General features: G+C 35.0%; 1 protein-coding gene across 5 annotated transcripts in view; it reads right to left on the bottom strand.

Annotated features, from left to right (window-relative positions):
* The window catches only part of TP63 (tumor protein p63), a 217,633-nt gene extending 198,141 nt beyond the window's left edge, over positions 1-19,492 (bottom strand). For 2 of the 5 annotated variants that reach the window (XM_058662119.1, XM_058662118.1), the window contains exon 1: positions 19,025-19,248. In XM_058662119.1, the coding sequence (XP_058518102.1) occupies positions 19,025-19,086 (62 nt within the window). In that variant the 5' untranslated portion in view covers positions 19,087-19,248. Of the gene's footprint in view, positions 1-19,024; positions 19,255-19,323 lie in introns of those variants that run through there. The other 3 variants (XM_058662122.1, XM_058662121.1, XM_058662120.1) reach the window with 2 other exon arrangements.
* Positions 19,493-22,329: the final 2,837 nt, after the last annotated feature.

Consider the following 22,329-nt stretch of genomic DNA (forward strand, 5'->3'; position numbering starts at 1 on the left):
TTCAGTTACATTCAGTATTCACATACTATAACTGCAGATGAACACAAATAATTGATGTTTATTCATAAAATGACCCACTCTGAGGTGGAACAAAGCCTACCTTAGCTAATTGTTGAATGATATCTCGACACATAGATGAGTAGATACACACATATGTAGGCAGAAATAGATACAAGTATGAATAACCATTCATATTTGCGATATTTATAGCTAAACCATTACCAAACGGATTATCCTCACCTCCTCCCATTGCTTCTCTGCAGATTCCCACCTCAGTGTTTAGAATTTCATTCTCACCATCCACTGCATTGTGAGTTCCAGCATCAGTATACATAATGTGATAGAATTGGTAAACAATCTGAAACAATCAGCAAGAGTACAGCTTTATATATGTTGTCAGTAATAGTTTCTGTTTATTTCTGAAGTCTCTTGGGTTTGCACTTTTTCCCCTATTTCCTTCATTAATGTTCTTTTATATATTTGTCTTACAGTGACATTCTTTTTGTACACTAAGCCCTCCACTGGGAGATTTTGAATATCCTCAATGAACTTTGTTTAATTCATATTCATTAAAATTCATGCTTTGTATTGTAAAGTTTTATGAGTTTTTATGAATGTCCAGTCTTCCCAGATTTCAAAAATGTATTATAGATTTATCTAAACCTACCCTCTAATAACACTCTATCACTGTCATTCATAGTGAGGATATTTTAGAAAACAGAACTCTCTCCTCTCTCTCTTTTCTTTCTGTAGTTCTGCCTTTCAAACAAATCATTTTTAAATGAATAGAGAGAGCTGCCAATTCATATCTAAACTCATGTGATATTTTGTTCATTAAACTAAATGTCTTAATCACCCAGGGCATTGTTGCTTTTACTGCCCCAGACAATATTCTTTTAGATCCATTAAGCATTAGAAGGGATTTTATCCTATCTTCATTTATTTTTCTATTCTATATTTCTAATATGTTATATTCTATTTTTCACTGATTGCACGGTCCAATTACTCATGTAATTTTTTTTTCTCTACCAGGACATTAATTGTGACGGAACACTAGTTAGGAAAATATCTTTTGCTTTAGCAGGATTGAGCCTCTAGAAAAGTGCAGCCTTCTGGAGAATATGCTCATGTGGAGTTTTGGTAAGATCTCCATGCGTGTTTCACAAGGTTCTGCACACTCTCCTGTCCCCTGAAGGATCTTTTTGGGATCCTCACAAGAATCTAGTGGAGCTCCTAGTAGCAATGTCTTAAAAAAATATGCATTTTCCCTAAGATGATAGGCCTAAGAATTTCCTTCCTCTTAAGATAGTCCACACAACCTCTGAGAATTCATGAAAATCACCAGTTCAGAGGTTCCAATTAGGTGCTTCTTGCAACTTTGTGGCTTCTGTCCAGCTAAACATTTCCCTGTAGGCCTCAGCCTCTCCTGATTTTGTGGTGGCCATTTGTCCTAAAATAAGTTCTCTGAAAGAGCCAAGAAAAGTTTCTCATTTGTATTGCTTTTTCTTGGTGTAAGAGAAGGTGTGAAAATCTCCAAGCTTCTATGATGCATTTGAATAAGGTTCCCCAAACAATTTTCAAATATATTTACAGTAGCAGATACCTAATTTCCATTTGCATTGTGCTCCAGTAAACTAAAAGTAACTAAAATTGTTCATCAGTGCTCTTTGCACTCCCTCAGATGCTGCCACTTCCTGAGCAGATTAACTATAGCATTTCTTCGTAAATAATGTTCAAGGCTTGAAGTCACCAGAAATTCATCGCAGAGTGCTATAGATCAATCCTTGCCTCATGATATTTCCACCCAGGTGTTCCCAATGCAGTGTTGAAACTAAAATTTGGCTTTCATCCATTAATACAATTAGGATTCCTTCCAGCTCACAAAGCTGAATAAGAAACTACAGTAAGGGCATGTGACAATGGAAAATAAGTGGACATGGCATGGAAAAAGCTGGGTCAGGACGTTTTAATATTGAAATCTGTGTATGGTCTATTGGTCCAGATCAAATTTCTAAATAATGTGTCATTAACATATATGAAATTACTTTAAAATTTCTGATTTTTTGGTTTATTTATTCTCTTAATCATTCATTTATATAGAGAGATTTATATGTAGTTTTCTAAATAGTCACTAAGCATTAGCACAACTGAGAACTCGAGTCTCTTCAGCATTAGCATAAGTAATGCATCTCTCATACAAAGATTCAGAGGAAGAATATATGTCAAAGTCATACAAAATTAAAACATTTACTAGCAACTTGTTCACTTCTTACCCCTTAACAAATTTCTTGAACAGCAGCATGAGATACTTTATTGTTCTGACATAAAATGCCAAAAACAAAACAACGATTTCATCTAATATTAATCTGATTTGTTGTCATATAGAATGTAAAGGAAAATGTGTCACCATTCACAGATATTTCAGTTTAACAATTCTTTCTCTCTTGCATTTTGACATGACCTCTGCTATTCTGGTTCTTTGGAATGCATGTAGACATATTTTTAAAGCTTAGTTCTAACATTACTTTATCTAAGTAAATATTTCATTTATTTAGCAGGACTTTTCAACTGATTTTGAATGCTTTTTGACATTTCACAGACAAATGGGACACACAATTTCTCAGCTTTAACAAAGAAGGACGAGGTTGTCTATGAAATAAATTAGAGATTAGATATACAGCATTCCTTGTGGATAACATAAACACACATATACAATGGATTTGATGATTTAATTCTTTAATCTTTTCAGCCCTACTAGAAGACAGACTGAAATTCACACATTTTCCCACATCACATTAAAGGATAGAGAAGTCTCTCCCAGCATACAATTTTGTCACTAAATTAGGAAAAACTAAGGATCTAATGTAGTATAATAATATAAAAAATGCAAAAGGCTATACAAAGCTAGACACTCATTTTAATATAAATTATACACAATTTAGGACAAAAACTTTAAAAATTAATGAATCAAGAAGCATACACTTAACAATTGCAGTGCATAGGAATTTGACTATTATATATGCAAACAGAGCCTAATTTGTTTTAAGATTTTATTTATTCTTATTGGAAAGGCAGATATACAGAGAGCAGGAGAGACAGAGAGGAAGATCGTCCCTCCAATGATTCATTCCCCAAGTGACTGCAATGGCCGGTGCTTCACTGATCCAAAGCCAAGAGCCAGGCACCTCCTCCACATCTCCCAAGTGGGTGCAGGTTCCCAAGGCTTTGGGCCGTCCCGGACTGCTTTCCCAGGCCACAAGCGGAAAGCTGGATGGGAAGTGGAGCTGCCGGGACTAGAACCAGAGCCCATATGGGATCCTAGTGCATCCAAGACGAGGATTTTTAGCCACTAGGACACTGTGCTGGGTCCAAACAGAATCTAATTTTAAGTGAACTTGGGAAAATTAGCTTTGGAAGAGTGATTTTTTAAAAATTGGGTAACGTCTCTGTGAATATACTTTGGCAGTATGATGCTGTATATCCTACCTTTGCTTATAACCGGAGGGCCATGACTCAAATAACGAACTGTTAAACTTGTAACTGTTACTAAAGGACTACAGTTACTGTGATAATACAGGGAAAATGGCAGAAAGCCAGAAGGGAAGAGGAAGGAAAAGGGGAGGGAGGAATCCCTATACCTACAAAATTGTATCATGGAACTTAATAGTAATTCGAAAAAAAAATACTCCCAAGGAAAGAAAAAAAAAAGGTTAATTTTGTGTGATTTGATCTATGTAAATTTAGCTGAAAAGTATATAGAATGGAATTTTATGAGCATAATGTGAAATAAGTTATAATAGTGACAAATTAGAGAAAAGAAAAATTATAACATTTAGGAGTAAAGCAAAAATATGCATCTGAATGACAATGTCATCAAGGTGACAGAATGACTACCATCAAACATTAACATTTCCAAAGGGAGAATATGCTAGTCAGGTAAAAGAAGGATGTGTTGGTCATTGATTATGATGAAGGAAAAGAGGTATTCTCTGATTATAATGCATCCAGGTCTTTCCCAGATATGTGCTCTTGACCAAACACATAAATCAAATTGTGTCTCTAAAATGAGTATATCTTTATGGCATTAGTTATAAGATGAATATATTTGGCTTCTAATTTTACATGTATGTAATGGTTTGGGTAATAGTTTAGGTGACCTCTAATGGCCCATATTTTGGGGACATGATCTCTAAAGTGTGTGTTAGCAACAGTTTGTAAAATAATGATAATGGTCAATGGATTAAACATAAAGATTTGACCTTATTATAGTGTCAGAGAGAACTTAGGGAAAGATCTTTAGGTAACTGGGAGTGTGCCCCTGGAAAGTCACAAGACTTGACTATACAAGCCGAATTTGTTCTAGCTGTTTTCCCTTTGCTTCATTGCTCATCAAGTGATCTTGCCTTCTTTGGTACTCTGCTATTCACTGCCTTCATCTGATACCAGCCTAATGGCTTCACTCAATGTTGAACATAAGCTACCAAAATCAAAAGCTGAAATCAACTTTTTTCCTTCAAAAGAAGCTCCTCTTGTGTAATTCAGACTAGCAAAAGTCCAATTGACACAATCTCTCTCATAGTTTCTAAAATGCCATAAGCTCCCTGCAACATTTTAAAGTTAATTTGAAGACTCTCCTATGATACAACTACAAGGAAAAACAAATATATGCCAGCCAATAGAACTCTATTTAAGTCAGTCATATTTTTTTATTGTAAAAGGTAAATCAATGCCTTTCTTGTTTATACATTTTAATCTTGTTTTTCATGAAGCAAGACACGTTGACCTTGTTTGTGCTGACTCATCAGGCTTCTAAGCTGTCAAGGTTGAGAACAAGCTTTGGATTGACATATGGGAGTACTTTAATTCAATGTGGGAAGCAGATGTGTTTCCAAAGATGTCATCCAAGCCCAAAGTACAGTACATATTTATCAACAATTCTTTTGGTTGACTTTGAAATGTGTCCTTGACGCTACCATACTTAGCCATCTTGAGACTAAACTGAGCACCATGAATTCTCACACAGGAAATCATCCTTAACCTTAGTGTCTACATCTATTTCGCAATGCACAAGAAAAATAATTCCTTCACACAAAAACAATAAAATCCCGTATCAGAGAAAAATTAATCCCCCATTAATTCACTTTTAATATCCTTCAATAGTCCTGTTCATTGATCTCATGGCCAATTTACTGTTCTTATTCACTCTGATCCAAACTCCTTGCATTCCCTGCCTGGAAGGCAATTCTTTCTCTGTCAATTTTCGTTAAAAAAAACATCATGTTTTGAATTGAAGGCAAATACAGAGAGAAGCAGAGAGACAATGAGAGATGGGAAAGAAAAAGAGAGAGAAAAAACAGGTTGAGAGAGAGAGTGTGTGACACCTATCCTCAGATGCTCTCACCAAATAGCCAGGCTGAAGCCAGAAATCAAAAGTGGAGCAGCTGGGATGTAAACCAGCACCTATAGAGATGTTTGCCACACAGGCAGCAGCTTAACCTGCTGCACCACAAATTTCATTTTCATTTCTTTTAGATTTCTGCTCAAAAGTCCAGAGTTACATTATATGAGCAGTCTCAGAGGACTATCACAATTAATTAATTCATTAAAAGTTTACAGAGAGAGACATGGAGGGAGAGCAAGAGCAAGATCTTTTATTCACTGGTTCATTCTCCAAATGGCCACAATAGCAGAGCTGAGCAGACTGGATTCTGGGAGCCTGAAACTTCTTCCCAGCCTCCCACATGGGTGCAAGGGCTCAAGCATTTGGACTATCCTCTGCTGCTTTTCCAGGCCATCAGCAGAGAGCCTGGACACGAACTGGTGCCTATACAGGATGTTGATGCTTGCAGGCAGAGAATTAACCTGATACAGCCTTGTGCCAATACCAGATTATCACATTTAATAGAGCACTATTTCTATTGTTCTATCATTATACCCCTTATTTGGCTTCATTTTCACACAGAGACATTACTATTCCATATATCCTGTCCTTATTTTTGAACTGAAGAAATAATTCCATGATAACATGAATGTCTTTTTGCTCATTAGAGTGTAGAGTAAGACGTGGTTCATAAATTCATATTTTAAAATGAGAAGTGTGCAATACCAATTCTACTATTTTGTATATTCCTGAAATCTGATTCTGTCTTTAACTGGTGGATTTCTCATAAACTTAAAAGATATGAGTTAATCACTGTCTTAACACAAATGGTCACCATTTTAGAATTGCAGGAACATAAGGAAGTCTTACAACATGCTTCATTATGAAACAGTATGAATGTCACAATAGCCATTGCTAGCTCAAACTGAACGACAATATTGATACTCATGTTCCTCTCTGGTTTAAAATGATCTTTCTCATTGTGTATTTAAAATTATCCACCTGCAGGCTGACAAACAACATTGGTGTCTATTGTTAGGGCTGTTGGAGTTCTTGGAAGTGACAAAGTGCTGGACAGATGTTATTATTTATAGTCTGCTTCTGTTCAATAAAAAGGACCCATGAGCTTCTGTTGCCAAAAGAAGCATTAGTTAGCCAGATTGGCAATTAGTGTCAGGGATGTCATTGGTTGAAACTTGACAGCATTCTTTATGTCATGAAAATCATAGCACGATGTTGTGCTCAGGGAAGCTGATTTCAGACCCGTGTGAGGCTCGAATTCCAACAGCATTTGCACTGCACATTTTCACCTGTTTCAGTGCAGCAGCTAAACATATCTTATCAAAGAATAAATCCTAGCAGCGGCCAGTGAACATTTTCACTCTCAAATGAATTTGTTCACTTCTCTGACTTCCATTTATTAAATTTTATCATATTTTCTCAATAGAAAAAGAGTTTCCAACAGATTGAAAGAAGCTGCGGTAAAGAGGAAAAAGAAACCACATTACAAAGTAACATGGGATGTTACAAGGTAACAAAGTGATGTTATCATGAAATTCAGGGGATAAATCTGCTGCCATAATTTTTGGAAGACATGGGGTTGCTGATCCATTGCATTAAATAATTTGATAACAGCAGTGTTGCCCGAGCAGTATGTTAGTATATTCTGCTGGCTCCTTAAGAAAGGAGTAATGTGTTTGGAAAGAATTGCTTCACTGAAAAATGGGCATCATAGATGCTTTCTGAAAATGGGAAGCTTTCAGGTAAGACAAGCTAGTATGAGAGTAAAGGACCACAAAAAAAAAAAAAAAAAAGCTGATTCCATATATGATGGTGAATCAAGGTACCCTACTGGAGGAAAACTCAGAATCATCAGGTAAAATTAGAAAAGAACTAGGATTCTGATAGGATTGAATATTTGTAGAAGTGTGCTCTTTGTAAACTCATGAATTTCAATAAAGAAATTTAATAAACAAGAGACATGAAAGTTTTCCACAAAAATTCAAGAGAAAAAGCATTGAGTTTTAAGAATCCATGAAAGATGAGAGATTTTAAAGAAATGACCCCAAGCTTTCAAATAGGCTATTTCCAAGCTTTTAAAGTTGAGATCCTTTCTTAGATCTTACTTCAATAAAAGTATTTCCCTTCAGTGGTTGAGCTTGCCCTGGATTTTTTCTCTCTGGGCTTGTATTATTAATAGTGAGATTGAAACACGTTCTTTAGAATCAGACCACCTCTGGAATATAAAATAAGCAGTTTTCTAGGTCTCAGGCATAAGTTTCATTTATGTTGAAAAATCATTCCCACATGAAATGTACTGAAAGTTAAAGCACTGATCACAGAAACAAATAATACAGTTGAATTCAGGATCCTACTTTCTCTAGCAGTATCTAGTTGCTTTACCTAAGCAAGTCGCAAACTTTCTGTAACTCAGTCTCTTAATCTACACAGTAAGAAACATAACTACTACTATTTGGTCTTTACTATGTGCCAGATGATGTTCTAAACAGTTCATGCATTAATTTATTTAATTTTCAAAGCAACCAAATTAAGCAGGCAACACTAATTTTTGTTTTAATTGAAACAAGAGAAAGAAAACAGACAAGGGGAAATGAAGACAATGACATTTGCCACGGTGATCTCATGACACAGTGTGCTGTCTATTGATGAGCTACAAATAACACTAGTAGTGAAAAAAGATCTGAAGGTGTTTTGAAGATTGAATTGTGAAATAAAATATGTGAAGAGGTTAGAACAGTTTCTGCATTACACAGCAAGAATTTCATAAGTTCTAAAAATGTTGCTATTTGTATTTCTCTATTTCTAAAGTTACAGAATCAAAAGTCAAGATCTTTCAAAATTAGTAACTGTGGCTCCTACATGTTGTTTTCCTAGTCAAGAGCTTAAAAATCACTTATCATTGTTAGCTATTAAGTTAGTAAAATTTGAAAACGATAGGTAAAATTCAAAGCTAGATTTGTTTGGCAACGAAAAAATGCTCATTTCAGTGGAATTTTATTTTTTTAAAACAAAAAGACTTTTTATTTGCTTTTAAGGCAAAGTTACAGAGAAAGAGAGGGAGAGAAGTAGAGTCTCCATCCACTGGCTCACTCTCCAAATGGCTGCACGGCTTCCCAAATGGGCAGGAGAGCAGCCAGTACTTGAACTAGCATCCATGTACGGATGCTGGTACAGCAGGCAGCAACTTAAACCAACATACTACAGCACCAGTCCCTTTCCAGAATTTTGCATAAGTCTGTAGCATTTTAATTTCAATTGTCTTACTTTGTAGGTGGTCACATATTTGAGGGCAGAAATAGTGTTTTGAGTTAGGTGGTCCTGACTCAAATAAGTCAATATATGAAACAGGCTTTCCACTTCTAAATGGATGGTCTTGGTCAAGTTAGCTACGTTCAACTATTTTCTTCCTCTGCAAACTGGGGTTACCGCTTAACTAAAATTTACATGAATGATTTAGTAAGAGTAAATTATGTGATACCTTGTATTGATCAAGTTGTATGTTTTACTTTTAAGAAATAGATGACCCATTGGTGTGTGCTAACAAAATAACTTTAAACCTGGGTTCTTAAATAACGTTTAAAATCTACAATGAAACAGGCAACCAACATAAAGGTTCAATAAAAAGGCAATTAGCAAAAATAGTAAGCTGTACTAGCGTGGTGCGATCCTGGTAGAGCGGCTTACATGACAAAAGTAAAATGTATCACAACCAGAAAGTACTTACTATACAGTTTATATAATGAAAACAACTTCTAACTATCATTCTATCTTTATGCATAAAAATATTATAGGACTGGTCTGGCTCAGTTTGGCTGTTGAGGTCATTTGAAAAATAAACCAGGAGATGGTGGAGATTACTCACCTACCTCTGTGTATGTGTGTGTCTATCAAATAAATAGCATAAACAATATTAAACTAAAAGTAAATATTTATTGATTATCATTGTGTCTGTCTGTAGTTTGCAATGAGTATGAACTATAAACCATTCTTATTTTCCCTTTTCTATTATTCCTTTTCTCCACAAACACCATTTGTCAGCTGAGCGGCTAGTTTCCAATTCTTCATTAAAATGTAATTAGATATACAATGAACTGAAACAAATTTTCTATAAAGTAAACAGCTCTATTTTGTGAGATTTCTTTGTTATAAGTATGCATACATACACACATTCATACATACACACATACACATTGAACATATAAAATGTTCAAAGGTTTCTTAATTTAGCTTATAAAATTGCCAATTTCACTTTTATAAGGCCAGGACTGGTTAAAAAAATAGTCTGCAATATTTTTAGCTTCTTCAGGCATATAGTATATTATCTCACAAAGTAATGAAATGCTGGGCTCCTGTGAAAGTGATAAAAAAGTAACCATGGAGATAAAAAGATAGAGGGGAAAACATGCTTTCTGGTTAAGATTTCAAAGTAATCAGTGCTTTTAATAGTAAAACTGTATTTGTACTTTAAGTAAAAAAGTTAATTTGGGACCTTGAGTGTCCTGTGGAATGGCCAGTAATATGTATGTAAACAGAGCAATATAGCACATTCATACTCAGTAAGAAGACACAAATCAACATGAGTCTACACAAAGCATCAGTAAAAACCCCATGACCAGGACGGTACACATTCATATCAGTACTAACTTGAAGTTTGTCATTTATTAATATTTCAGTATTAATCAAGAAATGTGAATTAATGTCACATTCATCCCTGCAATGTTAAAAGTTAACTTATTAAGGTACAAATATTAATTATACTGGCATCAAGTTGAAACAAAAAAAATTACTGAAAATCTTTTGACTGTTTCAAATGTAGTTTGAAAATTCTTATCATTTGGAGAGTTTTCATTTATTGCCTGAGGGAACAAAAATATTGAAAGAAAGATGTCATACTGGAACCATAAAACTTATGAAGGTATTCTATTTAGAAGTTGCTGTAAAGTTTAAAAAAGTGTGATTTCCTCAATAAACAACTCAATGAACATATTCTATGTGGTTATGAAGTAAATGGCGGTATTCAATTTAAGCACAGAAATGGCTTTCATGAGCAAAAAAAAAAAAATTAAAGAAGAAAAGCTAATGATACATTGCAGAAAAATTATTTTGTTTGGTAATTTTTTTTAACTTAGAAAACACAGAGATCCCATCTTCTGATTCACTCCGTAAATACTTGAATCGGCCCCAATGATACAGGCCTACTAAGAGCATAGCAGGAAACTGATTGCTTGGGCTGTAACAAGTGCCTAACAAACTCTGCATTGGCAGAAAGTTACAGTCCGTGACTAGGGCCTGGAATCAAAATGTAGCTCTCCAATACGGATTGGAGATATCTGGAGCACTAGACTGAACACTCACTTCCTAAATTTGGCATATTAAGCAAGACCTAAAAATGAGTCACTTTGATGAAATAGCAGGATATTGCAGGGGTTAGGATTAATGCAGCTAACAATGTTAAAGAGTGACATAATTCAAACGCAAGAGTTTCATTGTAGTGTTACCTGTAGCATGAACATTTATGAATCCTGTTATTTATTCTAATCCACAATAACACTTTTTAAAAATCTGACATCATAAAAGCTTTGCTGAATACCCATGGAGTTGCTTGAATTATTGCACCAGCTTTTAATTTTATATTTCAGATCCAAAAAGCTTTTCAGTCTCACCATTAAATATCAATGTTGCCCTTAATTGAGTTAATTAAATTAACGGAAATTGAAAATAGGTGCTTCCTGTTCGTCTTGATGGATTACATTTGTTTATTTGAAACCAAAACAAAGGTGAAAACATGAAAGCAATGAAATTCTGAACTGCTACATTTCTTCTTCTTAAATGTATAATTCCAGTTTAACTTCAAAGAATCATTCATAATAACAGAATCAGTTGTAAGTGGGGAAATAGAAGGCAAACAGCAGTAACAAGAGTAAGAATGAAGACAATTAGCGCTCTGCATCTAAATTATCCCACAAATATTACAGCTTCAGATAAAATAGAAATGTTAATAACTGTCATTTTCCAAACCTTGACTAACCAACAAGTACACATCAGCCATGTCCGTTTCTCATCCTATTTTTAATAGAACAAAGTGACTTTCAGGGTTTGGAAAATGCATAATTACATAGACCGGTGTCTTTGGACTTTGATCATAATTACAGTGCATTATCCATCCATCACTTGCTGCTTGAGAACTATTCTTTGTTGAATTGTTTAGAGAAGATAGAAAGTGTGTCACAACAAATTTCAGTTTCAAAACAACTAATCAGAATTTGGCTCTCCTGTCTTAAAACAGATTGAAAACTGCTACTTCAATCTCACAATCCACTTGACTTTCAAATAAAATGAGAACATGAAGTCTCTGGCAGGGCATGAATCTCTTCATGAATTTTCTCCAGGCATCTTTATGTACGAGGTCATGAGGGCATTAAGTCTCACTTTGTCTCATTGTAGGTAGTAGTTTTAAAATTAAGAGTATGGACAAGAGAAAAAATCTGTGGTGCTTGATAAAAATGCTGGTTTTACCTTCATTTCCATTATTATGCTTTCAAAGAGTGACTTCAATATAATCTCAAACTAAAAATTAACTGGAAATCTAATTGTACTAGTATAGTTTCGTAAACATATAAAGCAAAACAGTTTTTGTTTGAAATGCATCCACACTACATCCACACTTACCACTGCCGACCCCACTGTTTTTGAAAGACAGAGTGACAGAGAGAACGGAGATCTTCCAATCTGAAATGTCTTTAACAGACAGAGTTGGGCCAATCTGAAGCCAGAAGCTTCTTCCAGGTCTCCAATATGGATTCAGGAGCAGAGGGTAGAGGGAGCTGGATGGAAGTTGAAAAGGATGGGACGTCAACTTGCACCCATATGGGATTCTATTCTAGTAGGTAGAGACTTAACTTGCCATGCCACAGTTCTGGCTTCCATCCAGCACCTGTCTAACCTCCCTTTCACCTATCAGGATTGCTAAACATTTAATTCTACTTTGGAATCCTGAGGTTTCCCACTCAGTAGTAAAAAACAAACAAAAACAATTCATAAAACTGTTTAATTCAAGAATTAATTAAAGCATAATTTTAATTTCCATAAATACAACTTAGGTATAAATGTTAGTAGATTAATTTTCTATTGCTGTTATAATAAATTCCCATAAATTCAGTGGCTTCTACAAGCACAAATTCATTTTAGTTCTATAAGAAATAATCCTAATATAGGTTTCACTGCATTGAAATCAAGGTGTTGGCAAGACTGTATACCTGTAGACGATTGTAGGCAAATATCTACGGATTGCCTTCTCCTCCTTCCAGAGGTTCCGCAGCTCATGACTCCTTTTCATTTTCAGAACAACCTGTCGAGTCTTTCACATTATTTCATTTTTCACTCTTCTGTCTTCCTTCTACTTTTATGGACTTGCAATTACATCATATTTGCATGAAAAAATGTGCTAATCTACATATCTTAAAAGTTGTCCATTAAAACTCTTAATTCTATCTACAGTGGCAATTTTCCTATGCCTTGTAATACAACACACTCATATGTATCAAGCATTTCTTGTAAAGTGACTGTCTTTGGAAAGATTATTCTACCTAACACAACTGCCTACCTCCCAAGCAGACCAAACATATAAATTCATTGAGAAACACTTTGTTAATTATAATATTTTATACAAATCTAACAAAATGGTGTGTTCCACATTAAACTCAAGAGACTTGAATTGTTATTGTGGTTTAGCTACAATTTTACTGTATAATCTCAGATAATTCAACTCTGGATTTAGATTTTTCAATTCTAAGTACAAGAATTGAGATAAAAGTCAACTTGTTGCTAAGAATCATAATTATTTTAGTTCTTCACTTCCAGTTGTTACAGGATAAAACCAAACTCAAGGTAGGCCTACATGAAAACATGGTGTTGCTGGGAAGAAAATATCAGCTTGTTGACATTAATGGGGTAAGTTTAGTAGAGGTCAGTTGGCTTCAGTTCCAAGTTGTGAATAGTGGGTTAAATTGTTTTCCCTACTTTCCTGCTTTGCTTATTAGGAACTCTGATTTAGATAGCTAAAGGGATCTCATGAAGGACTCATTATCAGTTATTGGTGGAGTTAAAACCACAACCCAGATTTGTACACAATTCTATATGTGCTTGGTAACACACTTCCATATCTCCCTCTGCTCAAAACCAGCAGTTAGAATCACCATAGCACTGCACCACTGGCAAATTACCATAGATCAGAATGGTATTTTGAAACTTAGTCTAGTGAGAATTAGAAGGATTTATAGCATCTATCTTGAATATGATTGAAGTTATAGCCTATAAATAAGCATAACAGTATTTCTAGAATTAAAGACCCCCCAATTGGATTTGTCCTCCACCTTACTTTACATCAAGTTATTAAAAAAAGGCAACAAATCGAAGCATGTAGGCTCATTCCTTTCAGTCAGATAGAGACCCTAAATGATATCAGAGAAGGCTTAAACCTCATTTGTTCAATGAACCATAGTTGCTTCACTTTAGGAAGCATATAATGATCTGCTTGGTGATACAGCCAGTTAAGCCACCTTTGTGGTGCTGGCATTCCATATCAAATACCAGATTTCCACCCAGGCTACTCTAATTCCTCTTCAGCAACATGTCAAGGCACTTGGGAAAGCAAAGGATTATGACCAAATTATCTCGACCATTGACACCTGTGTGGGGCACCCAGTTTCAGTGATTTCTGGCTTCAACATGGCTCATCCTTGGTTTTGCAGCTATGTGGGGAGAAAAACATGCAAACTCTCACGCACACATACACACACACACACACATGCACACAGATGAAAGATTCTCTCTCTGTAGGTGGTTGTCTCCCCTTATTTCTGTCACACTGCCTTAGAAGTACATAAATCTTCTCTTAAAAGAAGGCATATTAAATTATTATATGCTTTATAAAAATTGTTTTGAAAATTCTCATATGCACAGAAACACCTATGTTTTTATTCAGCAGAAAAGAAGACTATGCAATTGGGCTCAGCATGATGGCTAAGTTTCTAAATCATGCCCTGTACGGGCCTGAATCCTGTATGGGTGCTGGTTCCTGTTCCAGCTGCTGCTCCACTTCCATCCAGCTCCCAACTGGTCTCCTGTGAAAGCAGTAGAGGATGGCCCAAAGTCTTGGGACCCTGCACATACATAAGAGACCTGAAAGAAGATCCTTGCTGCTGGCTTTGGATGGGGTAAGCTCTGGCTGTTGCGCATACTTGGGGAGTAAACCAGTGAACAAAGAACATTTCATATATCTCCTTCTCTCTGTAGATCTCCTTTCTCAATAAGGAAAAAAGAAAGAAACTTAAAAAAAAACATGAACCTGGCTAAAGAAAGGATAATTGAAGACAGATATTATGTGGCTCTCTGGAATCTACAGTGGCTGCACAGGATTACCATAGCTAAGTTTGAAGGAAAAGGTGGGTTGGGAACAGATATCAACCTACTGACTATAGAACCCACAGTCTTTCCGAGAATATCCTCAGGGAGTGCCCATGTCTCTCCCTCTCCCCTGGCCATGCAGTCTGTCCTGAGAGGTTCCCACTGATTAAGGTCCACAAGAAACCAGAAGAGAAAGAACAGTCTATGTCGTATTTACGAGTCGGCTTTGTGGGCACAGAAGATTAAAATATACACAGATTGCACACATAGGGTCAGACCGAGGACCTCCGACTCAAGTCATGTCCCTGCTGGATGCGATGCTATCTGACAAATGAAATGATCTGCCACTGTCATTTCAGTATCACCACCATCCGTTTGAGGGTATATTTAGAAAGCACAGTTAATAAAGTTGGCTGTTAAGCTAGAAAGCATAAAATTTGCAATTAATTTGTTAATTCACATAAGAAACACATCTTACTCATCAATAGACTATTTTAACAGTTTGATGCTTCTTTTGAGAACAGGCTAACAAAAGAAAGAGAACAAAACACTGTACAACAGATTCAGACTATAATGATGTTTAAATTTATTTTTAGCCCTAAGAGATCACCATGTTTCAAAATTTAATTTTGATTGATTTTTTTATCACTTTAACTTATGTCTTGAAAAGATATTTTGAAAGTTTTTAATCCGTTATTCAGTTACAATGCATTTTACATCATAGGCACATGTTGAAACATTATATTTATCCCATAAAATTGATACATAATAAATATTAATCCAAAATGTAAAAGGTGATTAACTCATTAAATGTATCAGTTTGTAATGAAGGAAATTCTAAAACTCAGAGAATGTAAAATTGCCCAAATATAATTCAAATTAAGGAACAAAGATTTAATTTATAAACTATTGAAATTTAGATTCGTATTGAGAGTTCAACTACGAAAAATTAACATCCTAGAGATATAACTCTTGTGTTGTTTGTTTGAAAAAAAAACTATAACTAAAACTATTTACTTATTTATCGAATAAAATAATCATAAATGTTATTTCTACTAGGCTTAATTTGGTAATAAAATGGTAATACAAGTGATTATTTTCAATTCCTCTCATACTTTGAAACCATCAGTTCATCAAAAGGCAAATTAACAGTGTGAGTTTGACATGGCAATCAAATCGCTGTGTCATATACCTCTTGTATCTCATTTCAAAATGTTTTGTTGAAATTCCTGCTATTCTGCTTTTGATCTAACCTCCAGCTACTGGCCACCCTGGCAGGCACCACGTGCTAGCTTAAGCACTCCTACTTGCTACTCATGTAGCCATTGGGATTGCATTCTGGGCTCCTACCCTTATTCTAGCCCAGCCCTGGCCACTGAAGGCATTTAGAGAGTGAACCAGCAGATAAAAGATGTCTGTGTGTATTTCTCTCCCTAAAATTCAAAAATGTGTATTATAATCTGCTTTCTGAGAAAGGCATCAACATTCAATGTCTGGGCATTCATTTTATGAGACATTAACGTATCTTTTGAGACATCAGCATCCAATTTGGAGTGCCTGGATTTAAGGATAAACTCTATTCCCATTTCAGTTTCCTGCTAGTGAATATCCTGGCACCTAGCAGGTGATTCCTCAACTAGCTGGGGTTCAATCACCCGGGTAGGAGACTTGGATTAAGTTCACTAACTTCAGCCTTGCCAACTACAGCTATCGCAGGTTTCTAGGGTGCCAACTGTGGTAGAAGATTCTCTCTTTCACTCTTCTTTGAACCTCTTCTCATTCTTTCTCTATGCTGTTCAAATTAATAGCTTTTTTAAAAAAATCAGTAATAAATGAAAATTAATTAACTATTCTGAGACAAAATGAAAATATAAAATTTCCCTTTCACAATTTCTTTCTAGAGACAAGGTCAGGAAAGACAAGTTTAACTATGTAAAGACTATGATTATGGAATGATTAAATTTGGTCTTTCTTAAAATAGGTTTTGTAAACTGAGAACTACTGGTTTGTCTGCTAGAAAAACCCATTCACGTACTAGCACCAAAGAGAATACTATTTTGTCTTTGCTTTGAAAATATATAGTTTAGCATACATTTCCTATACTTATATTGCATTTGTCCATTATTTTATTGGGTAAGTAAAATTGGTGACAATTGAGTCTTTACACTATATGAAAGCTAAATACTTGTGGAAAACATATCTGATATTGAATATTTACATACTGTAGAAATAAATATTATTCCATGTCTACTCATTTTTTGTATCTGCAGTGTGTTCTATGGATTCTTCTCTTAGTAACATGAATTTTTCCTCTTCAGTTTATTTTATTTTATTTTTTTGATAGGATTGACATTTTATTTTATTTTATTTTATTTATTATTTTTTTAATTCATTAATTACATTGTATTATGTAACACAGTTTCATAGGTACTTGGATTCTCTTCAGTTTCAGTTTATTTTGTGTTATATTCTTTTTCCAACAGGCAGAAAGTATTCTTGGACACAACAATGTATTATTTAAATGATTGTTCCTTCATCCCTCTGAATCATAGTCTAACAGCTTGACAGAACCATCTTTATCTCCTCCAAGAGTGTTATTCAAAATGATGAAAGTTTAGAGCAATCTAGGAAGAGATAATACAGTATAAAATACTGCTATTTACACTCTTACAATGTGTCAAAAATGAAGATGATAATCCTCCATGAACTGACAGGTTGTGAAAACAACAGTAAACACAACTTCTCTCATTTTATATATGTAAAGCTACTAACGGGTCTAGACAGTGGTGTGCCAATCTGGAATGTGGGTTGTTCATCAATAGAGGAACATTTCTTCTCTAGCTGCTATTGAATTCAAATACCCACTTTAGGGAAAATATTCTGAAAGGAAGTTATAACGTTAATATTTCATCCCAATTATGTTCTTAGAAATAGTATTTCAAAAAGGCTTTATTTTGCACTTTTATTGAACCAATCACCAAAACTCCAACTAAATCTAATTGTTAAGATTTCAGAGAAGGGTCATTAACTTTTCCTAAGACAAGGTTATTGCTGGCAATCAGAGAGAGGCAGGCACTTTCTCATTCATTCACATTTTTACCCGGAAGGGCAACCACAAGCTTGTTCCTTTCTGTCTTTTTCCTTTTCCTCTTGTATTTTCCCGTTCCCTCCATTGCTCCATTTATCTGTCTACCTTAATTCCTTTCCTCTGCTTTTTCACATAAACCAACTGAAACCCAATAAGAAGAGAAACACATTGGTGTCCTACATATTGGCAAATCATATTAATGAGGAAAGATCACCCATCTTTCATAATCCCCTAGGCAATGCCACTGTAACCGAGTCTTGTCCAGAAGGAACAGACTCCACTTCCAGGACACAGCTCCAGCAGGCACAGGTGGTGACTGACAAATTAACCCCTTTGTTTCCCTACCATTTTCAACACAGAGGACCTCACATCTCAGTGTTATAAAGGATGAAATCCCAACATAAAATCTAATGCTGTTAAATTAACAACATCACACTGCTGCACACGACTCAAATATCTCTCATAACTTTATGACTGGAAAAACACTGTTCAGATTTCATTTACCAGTTTAAAAATAGCAAGCCCCAATTTGAAACACTCACTCACACTCATACACAAACATACACACAATTGTGTGCTCTCACTAATATTTCTTCTCAATGCTAGGCAAATATTTTTATAAATACGAATAGAATTCACAAGCTTAAAATTTTGATTTGTCAAAAGATGTCTGTTATGAACCAACTCAGAGAGAAAATATTCTTTAGATCCAAATGACAAGCCACAATCTGTGTGTGACATAACAATGATTATTTATCTATTTTTGAAATAAATCAAAATAATTTTGTGTTGAAGATCATCCACAGATCATTATATCCATGCCCAGTGAAATATCTTGTTCTTGGGTGGAAGGATGCTGAGCAAGAAAAGTAGTAAATTTCTAACATCTTAAATTGGTATTATAATATTCTTTAATAAATGAGGAGAATGTTTCCAATTTCTGTCACTTTGTAGATCCAGACATTGACTAAACAGGCAATTCAGAAGAGATAATCATAGACCACTATCAATCCATAGCAACTCTGGCATAATCTCACTGAAATCAGTAAACAAGGAGGGGTTACAGTTCCTGCGTAGCAGAAGCACTCATACACAAGTCAGTTTTCACAGAAGCTACGTCACAAACTCACCGCTGGATGTAAGGGTCAGGGCAGTACTGTAGGGTGGCACATCGTGAAGTTTCAAAATTCATTTCCTCCAACTCTCTTTGATATCAACAAATGGAAAATTATAGAAAATATACACATACACCTGTGTAGATATAGATACAAAGCCAAGAGTCCAAAGGCAATAGGGTCAAAAGCTATCAGACATAGAAGTGGAGACACTTCCTTCCTTCACACATATTCACAAGGAGGCGGAGCGTTTCTTCATTTTAGCCAATGAAATCCATCAAGTGATTCAGACATCATAAACAGTAGATTCTTACCAACTGGGCATCCTCTCTAAACTTGTTCTTAGCCCTGTCGCACAGCTTTAGAGTCCTGGACATATAGTAGCCACTCTTCTTGCTGGCAATTTGGAGGCATCGCTGAACTTCTGATCTCTCTTGTGATTGGATGTTGGCATGAATGGCATCACAGTTTAATTTCAGCAGCCTGGACTTTTGTAACAGATCTGAACTGATCAGAGTTCACCCTGCTCCCACAAACTAGCATTTTCTTCTGTCTGGACACTACTCTGATCTGAAGACTCCAGTGACAGCCTCCGGGGTTAAAATGTTTTTGCAGAGCTGCTTGGGGAAGTTTTCTTTCTTTCTTTTTTTTTTTTTTCTACTCCACCCCTCCCTTTCCCCCTTCAGTCTCCCTTTCAGCCAACCGCCTGTTGTGGTCACAATCTCAAATAGCAAAGACAGGGAAATTCCTTGATTATATTTAACCTAGAACTCACTCTTCGTCTCAACGAAGAGAAAGAGAGATCCATTCACCTCTTCCTTGGAAGTATTACTTACCCTAAGTAAAAGAAAATAAATTGTTTTGATTTTTTTTTAAATATCTTACCTGAAACACATACACACAAAATAATTTTCTTTAAGTTATTTTAAGGTAAGTATTAATATGACATTTTACAATATTTTGAGGCTGACAAAATTTTTTCAAATGAAAAAATATTTCATTTGATACTTAAAGCATTCTAGTTTGTCTTCATCACTATCAGCCCATTAGACTCACTTACTAATGCTTTTTTATTTTTGTCATCTAGTTGTTTTTTTTTTTTTTACTTGATCTGCTTTGGAAGGAAACCATAAAATTGCTCAGACATTCCAAAACTTAGTGGCAGTGAAAAACGCTACATTCAGAAAACTTTACTTCTTTTTTGAATATGACTGTAAGCCTATCTTGACTGTGGTTCTGGAAATTGAATGAAATATGATTCAGAGGCTAAATTAGACTGCAATAGAAAAAAAAAGGTGTGTGTCCAGTGTCACTAACATGGATAGCCCATGTCTTCCATTTATTCCTTCATCAGAGGACATCTGTAAACTGGTGACAGTCCCAGATGACAAAGTTGTGGAACAATTTAAAATCCTTTTCAGATAAATTTCTTATTTCCCTATAGGAAATTCTAGTTTAAAACATGTTTCATAAAAATACTTTATTGCTTCAGCCAAGATGGAAGAGAGAAGCTATTTAAAACTTGACATTCTCTTCCTTTACTTAGCCTAAGAGTGTCTAACATCTGTGAATTGTGAAATTCACAAACAAGCTGGCCTGAGCTCCAGCCAAATCAAACAGCTTGTTCTAAAAAAAAAATGAGAAATTTGAAGGGAGGATCATTTCACTAATTAATTATAGATTTGTTAATTGGAGTTATAATGGTTGGTTTGCTTCCAGGCCATTCACAAAAACACGAGTTGAAAACAAAGTTCCAAATTGAAAATAATTTATTTCCTGTGACCATAGCTAAGTGGTTCCATTACAGGAGGCACACTTTCTGCATTTATAAAACAAAGGATGAAACGATGGTTTTTAATGCATAGCTTCCCCAATGTTAATGTGACCACCAGTCAACTAGAAATCTTGCTCATCGCACTTCTAGTTAAGTAGCACTGAGACTACTAGTTAAGCGGCCCGAGACTGCATGGCTCACACATTCCAAGGCTCTGCCAGTGCTGCTCCTTGTCCACCCTTTAGAGTAGCAAAGTTTGCTAGCTTTGGTATTGATCAAACAGTGGCTCTAGGAAATAAGAAATATCACTTCTAAACACTTTTAATTGCCATCCAAGGTTACAGAGTTAACCTTGTATAGTTAACTTGTAAGCATTTCAAGTATATTCTTTGAAATATTCATAGCTTAGTTATTTTATATTTTTTAAAATACCACTGGAATCGGTATTTGATACAAAATCTTAATTACTTATCTAAGGATTATTAGGAAGAAAACAAATTTTGTTAAGTAATGATGGAAAGTGTTCGTTTTCATTGTGTTATGAATATAATATTATCTTGGGTATGAAAAAAAGCAAAATTTATAAAAATCATTAGTACACTTGTAGCACACCCAAGCAGCCACAGACTTGGAAAATAATGAACAACTATACTATAATTTATATAATTGACTCTTATATTTGCATTGCATTCCCCCCGCTGGAATCATGTGATTTTTCAAATGTATGAATTATTTCTTCAATATACAAGGCTGATTCTTTCCTAAGACTTTAACCTTTCATTCAGGAACTATAAAATAGGGTGCATAGAAGCCTAAGACATGACTTGATTAATTGATGTCCGGAAGATCTGTGATTTGTATGAAGTGAATGAGAAAGGGCTTAAGGAAACAACAGAATTTAAGACACTGAACACAGAACAGATTGTAAGAGAAACAGACACTTTCTCCTTTCCATTTTCCTGGCAGTCAATAATATATAAACTGCAAAACTCAAGTATTTATGATACAAACCTTCTCATTTATAGCTGTGGGAATTATGTCACAAATACTCTAATTTATACACAGTCGCCCCTAGGATGCATGATTTTTTAGTTGCTCTCTTGTTTTGAATAATATTTTGTCTTCCAGTAAGGATACTTTTAGGCATGCCATTAGATAGCTCTGATTCTCCCCTTCTTTTTCTTGCTCCTAGTCTTTCTACCTCTTCCATTCTAAATTTCCAATAAATATATTTTTAAGTGTTTTTAATCTATTTGCACATATTTTCTTTATGACCATCCACTAATATTCCTTATTTCTTCCAGACAAAAGAAATTTTCCCCTGCCTCTAAATCATCATTATCTACATATGTCTGTACAACAGCATCTACAATTTTCTTCTAGATCCCAGAACTTCTTCAGTAAAATTCATGTTCTGTATTGGGCTATGAATAATTGAAAGAAAACTTGCTACCTAGTTCATCACTGTATCTACAGGGACTGGCAAAATGCTAATCAATGAATGAATAACATGTTTACATTTTCCCATAAATTATCTAAAAAATAT

The sequence above is a fragment of the Ochotona princeps genome, chromosome 3 (assembly GCF_030435755.1).
Source record: "Ochotona princeps isolate mOchPri1 chromosome 3, mOchPri1.hap1, whole genome shotgun sequence".
Taxonomy (NCBI): domain Eukaryota; kingdom Metazoa; phylum Chordata; class Mammalia; order Lagomorpha; family Ochotonidae; genus Ochotona; species Ochotona princeps.